The sequence below is a fragment of the Vigna unguiculata genome, chromosome 8 (assembly GCF_037176805.1).
Source record: "Vigna unguiculata cultivar grain cowpea cultivar isolate G323 ecotype 2 chromosome 8, ASM3717680v1, whole genome shotgun sequence".
NCBI classification, from domain to species: Eukaryota; Viridiplantae; Streptophyta; class Magnoliopsida; order Fabales; family Fabaceae; genus Vigna; species Vigna unguiculata.
The window spans coordinates 2,962,756-2,973,515 of NC_140799.1; the positions used below are offsets into that span (position 1 = coordinate 2,962,756).

The 10,760-nt window shown below is 30.3% G+C and overlaps 1 protein-coding gene across 1 annotated transcript; it reads left to right on the forward strand.

The window, feature by feature from the left end:
• The first annotated feature begins 2,413 nt into the window (after positions 1 to 2,413).
• Positions 2,414 to 6,100, forward strand: LOC114193109 (putative nucleobase-ascorbate transporter 10). Its single transcript, XM_028082810.2, has 14 exons — positions 2,414 to 2,585; positions 2,769 to 2,866; positions 2,937 to 3,113; positions 3,194 to 3,294; positions 3,408 to 3,483; positions 3,568 to 3,627; positions 3,838 to 4,022; positions 4,317 to 4,413; positions 4,512 to 4,598; positions 4,707 to 4,765; positions 4,850 to 4,941; positions 5,310 to 5,387; positions 5,481 to 5,632; positions 5,742 to 6,100. Exons 1-14 carry the CDS (start codon positions 2,414 to 2,416, stop codon positions 5,958 to 5,960), a joined length of 1,653 nt encoding a protein of 550 aa, XP_027938611.1. The 3' UTR covers positions 5,961 to 6,100.
• Positions 6,101 to 10,760: the final 4,660 nt, after the last annotated feature.

Consider the following 10,760-nt stretch of genomic DNA (forward strand, 5'->3'; position numbering starts at 1 on the left):
ACCAAACAACATAACATCACCAACATTTCCTTCTCCATCATCCTCCATTTTTTTTAATGTTTCTTGTCTTCTCTATTTTATAATTCATTCAGGTAAAGGTTTTGTAGATGGTGAAGTTACTTAACTCTTTCGAATAAGCTTTTCATTTCTCTCAAAGGATGAGAGCAACTGCAGATGTGACACTGGTAGAGGAGTTATTTATGGATTGTGGTAATGGATTTAACAGTTCGAAAATAATAATTTCATATTTAATGAAATGGCATTTCGGATCATATAATTGGTAGTGATAATGGATTTATCACGATAGGATAATTTTGGATTGTGGAATTCAAAGTGGTAAGTTTAACTTACGGATTAAAGATTTGATAAGTTGTCTTAACAAATCCAATCTATAAATATAATATGAATTTAAAATATATTTATAGATTATTTAATTCGTGATTAAATTTCTAAAGCATTAGATGCATTCCATAATTTAGAAACTGAAAATGTAATGTACTGGAGACTACATCACTTGTGTTCAAATTGTAAAACTTAAAAGGGTTCTTTGATACAATTTGGACTACAGTTTCCAGATGCCATGACTTGGAGTAAGAAGGAGCCATATCATTAAGGCCGTTTCTGTCTCCACCTCTCTTTTTTTTAATGCACTCCCATAAAATGTATAAATTTGAAATTGCCCTTCATTAAAAGTTATTTCTGCATTTCTTTTAACGAATTTTGGATTATAAAATTTCAAAATATTTTTGAATTCGAAAAAACATTTCAAATTATATATTAAAAAATATTTTGAAACGTGTATTTTGAAATATATTTTCGAATTTGAAAATATCTTATACAATTTAAAATATAAATTGAAAAATAAAATATTTTAGATTAAATTCAAAAAATATTTTATGAAACATTTAATTCAAAATATTTTTTTATGTTTCGAATTAGATATTTGGATGATATTTCTAATTAATGTGTAAATTAAAGATAGTCATGGATTGGATTTTTAATTATCTAACTCACGTCCATTTTAGATTCAAATAATTGAATTAAATTTTTGATCTAAATTCATTTTTTTTCGTAGAACTTGTTTGAAGTTTTTATAAAACCCAAATCCAAATATTTGGATCAAACTTAAAATTTTGATCCAATATTTTGATCAAGTTCAAAATTTATAATCCAATAAATTTAAATTGAATTTTTTTAAAACTTATGTTCTTAGAATCGACATTATCAAAATTTGGCAAAATTTTGGTTGAAGCCAACTGGCCGAATTTTAATATGGGATCGACTCGGTCGAATTTTGGTCGAGGTCAACTTAGTCTAATAAGGCCAAATTTTTTTTACAGCTGACTCGGCCGAATACGACTAAATTTGGGTCAGGATCGTCTCGGTCAAATTTCTATCGAGACCAATTCGACTGAATTTGGTTGAATTTTAGTTAAGGTCAACTCGGCTGAATATGACCAAATTTCGATCAGGGGCCGACTCGGCTGAATATAATCAAATTTCAATCAGGGGCCGACTCGGCTGAGTACGACTAAATTTCGATTGTGACCAACTCGGTAGAAATTGTCAAATTTCGTTCAGGGCTTACTCAACCAAATTTGAACCATGCCAACTTGATCAATGTCTGACCGAGGTTGACTCGACTGAATTTGACCCTATTTTAGTCAATGTTAACTCAGCTAACTACGGTCAAATTTCAGTTGCAGCAGACTCCGCCGAAAAGGCCAACTTTTTGTGGGGACTAACTCAACTAAATTTTAAAGGTGATGTCTTCTCATGTAAATAAGAAACTATAAACATATCTTCTAAAAAAAAGGCGAGGTGAGAAAAATCTGTTATCAAATTTCTAGCAAACTTGTAGCTATAAATTGGATAATTGTATAATTGTTTTGTACATGTATAATTTTAATTTGTTTTGCTTGATCTTTATTCGACAGATGGAATAAAAACTCTATTGTAATTATTTGAAAACTTAATAAAATAGATTTCTTTAATATGTTTTAATCTATTTGGTTTTGTTATCTACCATGCATCCAAATATTTAATCTAAAAGCAACAATATTTGTTTAGTATGATGAAATTTTCCAAAAGGGAAGATATCCAACCAAGTAAGATTTCAAATTTTAAAAATACTTTAATCCCAAACCCTGGTGAAGAAAGTGATAATTACTTTTAAGTGGAATAATTTCATGGCACTTAACAAATGTATTAATGTTCTAGACCGTTTTATACCATTAACAAAAATAATGGGGCATAAATCCAATTCTTGTAACTGATTAAACCAAATTAATCTTGAAATGTTTGGTTACTGAATTGAAATTAATTGGAATTCATATACAATTCTCCTTATATTAGAAAAATGATCAATCATTTCAGAAGTTGAAAAAGTTCTTTCATCTGATACTGGTAAAAGATGTCTCAAGATAATGCTGCATGCAACCATGCAAGTGCTGTCACTGACAACAAAGGTGGTGCTACTAACAAAAACGCAGGTGCTGCAAAGAAAGTGGAGGAGGTGAAGCCACATGCTGTGCATGAACAATTGCCAGGAGTTCAATACTGCATCCTGAGTCCTCCTCCATGGCGTTAGTACACTGTTGTCTACTTGTAATAATGATAATAAGAACTGTAAAAAGTTTGAAGTTTTTGGAATTTAGAACACAAAATCTCACATATCTTTGCAAAAAATAGAAAGAAGCAAAGTTTTTTGTTAAAATGTTTCTGAAAGAGTATATATGATTAACTCTGAATGTTGCTGCATGATGCAGGTGAAGCAGTGCTATTGGGGTTTCAGCATTACCTTCTGACTCTTGGAGTTACCGTTCTGATTCCAACCATACTTGTTCCTCAAATGGGTGGAGGAGTTGTAAGAACTTTTTGTTTGCTTTTGAGGTTTTAAATATTAGAAACGAAACTGAATGGTTTGATCAATGTAGGCTGAGAAGACACGAGTGTTTCAGACACTTTTGTTTGTTTCTGGAATAAGCACATTTCTTCAATCCTTGTTTGGAACTCGACTTCCGATTGTAGTTGTTGGTTCATACACTTACATAGTACCTATAACTTCTATTATCCATGCCAGAAGATACAATTCATACACAGATCCTTATGAGGTCAATGAGACTATTTTTGCTTCTTATATTCTGTTCTGTTACTGTTAGTGATTTTCTGACTCAGTGCTTGATTTTTCTAGAGGTTTATTCAGACAATGAGAGCTATTCAAGGTGCCTTGATCATAACTGCATGTTTCCAAATGGCTATTGGATTTTTTGGCTTTTGGAGAAATGCTGTTAGGTTAGTGTGATTCTCTTGGCTGGTTTCATAATCTGATAATCTTGTTTTAATAACTATTGTATATTAGTTTTGATCAACATTTTTAATAGTGTTAGCCACTTCAATCATCTCAGGTTCCTCAGTCCACTGAGTGTAGTCCCTTATATAACTTTCACAGGACTCAGCCTCTATCGTTTTGGTTTCCCAATGGTATTTGTGATGTCTTGATTTTCATGTTTGACAGAAGTTTTGTATTGCTTTTCCTCCATCTATATTTTCCAATCAATGTTGCAGGTGGCAGAATGTGTTGAAATTGGGCTTCCAACACTAGTTGTGTTTGTTTTCATATCGCAGGCAAGTTGGTCTTGCACAGTTTTTTACCTGTTTGCTTTGTCCTACTTGATCTTGGTGGACCAAATTTTACAAAACAGGAGTGTGTGATTTCAAATAAGAATTTCAGGATGAAAACAGTGAAGAGACAATTCCTAAGAAACTTTAAACCATTTAGTATTTATTTTTTAACTTTTTGATCTAACTGTTTGACAGTGTTCTATGCTTATGCAGTATCTTAATCGTTATATTGGCATCAAGAAGCCTATATATGACCGATATTCAGTGCTCTTCACTGTTACAATTGCATGGTTATTTGCACTGTTTCTAACTTCATGCACTGTGTATAACCACAAGTCAGAAAGTACACAGAATAATTGCCGCACCGATCGTGCTGGACTTATTACAGCCGCTCCATGGTAAGATTGAGTGCAGACATGTTTTCTCAATCAGTGATCAGTTATTTAAACGCTGCTAAGAACTACCGAGCTGAACATTGTCTTTCAAAAGAAAATTGTAGAAATGATGAGATTGAAAACGAGAAGATACTGTGACATGAACAGCAATTCATGAGATAGGAAACACACGTGTTGTATGTATGAAAACATAGTTCTTCAAAAATGGTTAATAATGTTTGAACATGTGAAATGTTTATGAGCTACACCACTTTCAGCCCTTTTAAGATGAGGTCAAAGTTTAGCATTTATACGCAGGGTGTATTTTCCTGGTTTCTTCCAATGGGGGCCTCCTACATTCAATGCTGGGGAGGCTTTAGCTATGATCGCTGCTTCCTTTGTTTCATTTTTTGAGGTAGTCACTTTACCCCTTGATTCATTCAAACTTGAAAAATCATTCAATGTTCATCTTGTTCAAACTATTTGTTTGCCTTGAAACTTCAAACTATGCAGTATACTGGTACATGCTATGCTGCAGCAAGATATGGAAGTGCCACACCAGTGCCACCATCTGTTATCAGCCGTGGAGCTGGTTGGGTGGTAGGATTCACTAAATTTTTCAATTTTCTCCCTTGAATCTAGTTATAAAACCTGTGATGTGATGTGACCTATTTTTAGTTGTTTGTGTCATTGTTATTGTGTTTTTAGGGAGTAAGTGCTTTGCTGAGTGGCGTGTTTGGTTCTATAACCGGGTCTACAGCATCGGTGTAAGGATTATAAACTTGTTATCTTATACCTTGGGCCACTTTTCTCTCTGTATTATTTCAGATTGTGCTTTACTTGTATTTCAGAGAAAATGCTGGTTTGTTAGCATTGACAAAAGCAGGAAGCAGAAGAGTGGTTCAAATATCATCTGGTTTTATGATTCTCTTCTCTATATTCGGTATGGTAACCAATGTGATATATATATATACGATTCATGATTTCAGAGTCTCGGAGAAGAATATGGCACAACACTAGTATTTGAGATCCAAAGTTGAATACTAACATTGCCAAAACTACTTTATATCAGTATATGCAACTCTCACCTTGTTAATTATGATGGGTTGTTGTATCTAATATGATAGCATTAGAAACTATATTTCATGAACCAATGATAAGCTCTATACACCTCAGTTTGTTTGACTAATAAGACAGGATTTGACACTATTGTTCATGAACCAATAATTTTCTTTAATTGGCTATGTTTCCCTTAGTTTGTTTTTCTCTTCGTTAAAGTATGATAACACATGCTGTTTTCTCTTCAACTAGGAAAAGTGGGAGCATTTTTTGCTTCAGTACCCATGCCAATTATAGCAGCATTATATTGTGTGTTATTCGGCTACGTTTGTAAGTTCTCTCTGATTAGTGTTCATTGTGGTGTTATGGTTGGTTGAAAAAAGGACTTAGTAATGTTAAATACGATTTTGGAATATTATGCAGCTTCTGGGGGGCTTGGTTTTCTCCAATTCTGCAACCTGAACAATTTCAGAACCAAATTTGTGTTGGGATTCTCGTTCTTCCTGGGCCTCTCAATACCACAATATTTCACAGAATACTATCACGTGAAGGAGCATAGGGGAATTCCCTCATGGGTGAAATCTCTTTAACCCAAACCCCCATGATTGAAATCTGATTCATGTGATGTGGTGTACAGTTTTTTTGTTATGATTCATTGATTTGATTTGAATGAATGTGGTGCAGTTGAATGATGTTGTGAGTGTGATGTTGATGTCCCACACAACAGTTGCAGCTTTGGTTGGTTTCGTTTTGGATGTGACATTGTCTCGTGAAGATGATTGTGCACGTAAAGACATTAGTTTGCAGTGGTGGGAGAGGTTCAGCTTGTACAGTGCAGATGTTAAGAATGATGAGTTCTACTCTTTACCATGCAGACTTGATAAGCTTTTTCCACCTTCTTAGTACCACCATCACCACCACCACCATCTTCTGTTTTTTTTTTCCTGTTTCACTTTATTTCCGTGATTAATGCAAATGGGATTCCTCATTTTTTGTTTTTTTGAACTTCCTTGTCAAAACTGTGTGGTTTCACTGTGTTATGTTTGGAGAAAAATGTTTAGAGCAATGCAAGGTTCAATTGTTGTTCATCTGATTTCTGATATGATTTACTTCATGTTCCAAATGTTTGGTAGTTTTCTGCATTTTATTTCACTGACTTCTATGCCTAAATGCTGAATGTTAACACTGTCAACAAATTTTTATACATACTTTACCTTTTAACATTTTTTTTATAAACTTTTTTAATCATCAAACCAAAATATCCTTAAAGAAGTGAATTGTCAAAATGATGCATCTAGTGTAAAAAAAAAAAACATTTTTTCGGTATAGCCTAAATCTTACCCTTTTTTAATTATTTTTGTTTGGGAAAAAATTGTTTGACGCAACATAACATTCATTTGACAATGATCTAGAAAAGTGAAAAAAAAAAAAGTGAATTTTTGTATTTGTAAATACAAAAAAGAGTAAAGCATAATGTTAAAAGATTGTAAAAATTTGGTTTAAAAAGAGTGTTTTGAAGATGTTGTCAAATTAATAAAAATTAATTTTTGGATTAATAATGGGTTGGTGGTATTTTTTCTTATTCTGTATTTTATAATCTTTTAATTGTTTTGAAATATTTCTTTTATTGAAATTTAAAAATTCATACAAAATGAAAAAATAAATGAGAAATTATAATAAAAAAATCTCATTTGACATTAATAGAGTAAAATACTCATAAAAAAGGGTGAATTTTTGTATTTGTAAAAAAAAAAAGTAAAGCACAATGTCAAAAGAGTAAGTGTTTTGAAGATGTTGTCATATTAACCAAAAATAATTTCTGGATTAATAATGGATTGGCGGTATTTTTTTTCTCTGTATTTCATAATCTTTTAATTGTTTTGAAATATTTCATTTACCAAATTTAATAGTTCATAGAAAATGAAAAATAAATGAGAAATTACAGAAAATTTTCATGATGCTCGTTTTGGAGAATTAAAATGTTGTCCAAGTAAAAATTGGTTGAAAATATTATGTGGGAAGTGATCAAAGTAAATGTACGATTAGATTGAAATTTCCTTTCATATAAATTATATATAATTTTATATGAATTGTTGTAATGAAATGTTTTTTCTATCTTAATGTATCTATAATTATATATAAAAAATTTCTTTTTTTTTCACATCTCATAATTTTAATTTACTCTTTGTAATATAATTATTTGTTAAATTTTTAAAATTCAAAGTTATTTTTATATAAAACTATCTATCTTCTCTCCTTTTTTTTCCCTATCCATCAGTAGTTATTTCCTATTCTTTTCTCTTCATCTCACTTTGTTTTCAATAAATATAAATTTATTTTGTATACTAATTTAATAATATTACAATATCATTACTTACAAATAAATATCATGAATATTTAAAAGACACTTATACACAGGCGCGATAGTACTTATGTTTACACTAGTATTAATATTTTTTTTATATTTTTGTTTATATATATATATATATATATATATATATATATATAATAGATATCATGTATTCTTCAAAATATATTTAAATATAAATTATATTACTATTGTTTAATTTTGATGAAATTTTTAAGTATCTATAATATTATAAATATAAGTGATAATATTATAATATTATTAAATTAATATATAAAATAATTTATATTTATTAAAAATAAAATGAAATGAATGGATAAAAGATGAGAAAATAACTGATGAATAGGAAAAAAAAGAAGGAAAGAAGAGAGATAATTTTATAGAAAACATGCAAAAATAATAGTTAATTTTAAAAATTTAACAAATAATTATATTGTAAAGAATAAAATTGAAATTATAAAATGTGAACATAAAAGAGAAAATCTATTTATATATAGTTATAGATAAATTAATAATAAAATTAATTTATAATATATAAATAAAGTAAATTTAATTTTATATGTTCTAAAGATGAGTTATAATTGAATTCATTTGTTAATAGGATATAATAGTCTATCTTAATAAGATTTCGTCTTATTATTCATAATCAAACTTAGACATGTCAAAGTGAGTTAATCCGGCTCACACGGGTTGGCTCACCACGAGTCGAGTTGAAAATGAATGAACCCAACCCGGCTCATTTTATGGTGAGCCAGAAATTTTGTAACCCGGCTCAACCCACTACGGGTTGGTGGGTTAAGTGGGTTGGCTCACCAATCCACCTAAAAAAAATATTTTTTTTTAGTATTCAAATATTTAAATAAATTTTTAAGTAACCCATGAGATGACAATCATAGTAAAATCAAGAACCAATGTTTTGATCATGCTCACCATCAATATATGAAGAATTGTTTCCAAGGAAGTATCCATATAGTCTAAGAAAGCATAGCTAATATTACAAATTTTCTATCATGTTATTCAACAAAATATAAATAAAAAAACTATACATTTTTGTCATGTTAATTTATAAAAAAATGTTTATAAGACGGTTGCTTGAGTAATTTACTATAAACATTATAGTTAAAGATTAAAGTATCAACATATATAACTTGACAATCAAATTAATTAAACATTCAAACTATTCAAATATTATTGAGCAACATTCTAGCATTTAAAAATATGAAATTGTAAACATATATAATAGGAGTAGTAAATAACTATTAAAAAAATTTTAAAAAAATTTAAAAATAAAAATAAAAAAAATTGTAAAAAGATGTTGGTGGGTTAAGTGGGCCAACCCACCTCCAACCCGGCTCGAACCCGTTTAACCCGTGGGTTAAGTGAGCCTGGCTCGAACCCGTGGTAAACTAGATTGGCTTACAGGTTGAAACTCATTTTAACATCTCTAATCAAACTACTCGTAATTATTCCGGGTCTTGTTGTTATTCAGAGTCTACTATATTAACTCGTAACATAATTATCTTAGTTCATATTAAGTGAACAATTTTTATTTTATTAACCAATTTTGTAGAATTAAATTAAATTTATATTAATTATTAAAATTTAAGCGAGTCTAAACTTTTACATTAAATAAAAGTAAACACCATATATATAAATATTAAAGATAAATAATTTATCGTTTTAAAATTTTGAATTAGAAGTAGTCCGTGGATTAGACTTCTATTCTATTTGTGTTTAGGTTTTCTTCATGATTCTTCTCCCAAATTCTTCTTTCAAAGATCGATCATTTATTGACTTTAATTTTAATTCAAAAGAAAGATTTTATTTGGAAAATTATATATATATATTGTATGAGCCGGAAAACATGGGCAGCGGAAAGTGGATGATAAGATGCAGTGGAGGGTGTTCGTTGTGTTGCTATTACCATTGTCATTGCTTTCTCTGATACAGCTACTACCATTCTTATTATCTCTAACTCTCACTCTTCTTTCATTTTCATAATAATGTAACCTTTTTTTCCAATAGTCATCTAAATCATAATTTCAATATCCCTTTTCCTGCTACAACCGGCCCCGCTAACTTCTTCCAACCATTTTCATGCACTCTATTTTTCTATATTTCTTATAAGTTTCGTACCAAACAAAAGATAAAACAATTTAATAGTATATAAATAGATATAAATCTTACTTTACAAGTAAATTTTATCGGATTGAATTTAAAATTCACTTCTTTTAACTTTAACTTTTTACGCATCATATGAATTCTCATGATCATGATGTAAACATCTTTCAAAGTATATGTGCAATGCACTTACACTTAAAATACTATTAAGGAGGCATCTAATCATAAAATTATTATTATTATTTACAGCGAAATTGTCAAATAAATACTATCTTATTGATAGATTTTTCATGCAATGATACATTCTCTTCCTTTGATTTTTTATAAAAGGGTGTCATTAGAGAGATATTATATATTATATATGTGACATTGAGCTCAATTAAAGTAAGGGATTGATATCACTTTTAACCAAAAATCTCGAGACATTAAGTTTATTAGTTCTTTCATGGTATAATTAGTCGTATAGTACCCAGTTTAGTGCTGGAGTTTCTAATTGGTACCCGGTTTAAAAAAAGTGTTAATTACGTACCCAAATTAGTTTAAGTGCACCAATTGAGTCCATTTAAGTTGACGCCGTTAGAAAGGTTAACGTTGACTGATACTGGTTGGTCTGTGAATTAAATTTGGAACACGTGGAAATTAATTTTTAATGACATGGAAAGCTGGGGAAGAAAATTAAATATGTCTTGTAATGAAAAATTTTAAAAATAAAAGAACGAAAATTAAAAAAAAAGGGCGACAAAGTTAAAAAAGAAGTCGCTGAAGCATGTGATAAAAACGTGAAATTGGAGAAAGGTGACACAAGGGAGACGAACTGGTGGAGGATTCTTCGTGAAGTGGTGGAGAAATTGAAGGCGACTTTTGAACACTGAAGTGGAGACTTGAGAGCGACTTGCGGGCCATTGATAACGAAAGGTTGGTATTGTATTTTTCTCTGATTTAGTGATTAGGGTTTTGATGCTAGGGTTGATTTTTTTGAAGTTGGGGATATTGGAGAACAAGTTGTTGTTGAGTGCGAGGATGGAGTAGCTAATGAAGATGTTTGTGTTGGGGATGGTGAAGAGGAGTTGGCTGATAAGGAGAATGGTGTGGGCAATGAAGAAGTTTGTGTTAGGGATGGTGAGGAGGCTTTGGCTGATAAGGTGAATACAAAAGTAATTGTACCCTTTAAATACATCATTGCCACCACTCCGCTGCTTACAAAATAAAAACAA

Coding starts and splice junctions, on each gene's coding strand:
- LOC114193109 (XM_028082810.2), top strand. CDS start 2,414: ATGTCTCAAGATAATGCTGCATGCAACCATGCAAGTGCTGTCACTGAC. Junction 3,628..3,837: donor TGTTTGTTTTCATATCGCAG/GCAAGTTGGTCT, acceptor ATGCTTATGCAG/TATCTTAATCGTTATATTGG. Junction 4,023..4,316: donor CTTATTACAGCCGCTCCATG/GTAAGATTGAGT, acceptor ATTTATACGCAG/GGTGTATTTTCCTGGTTTCT.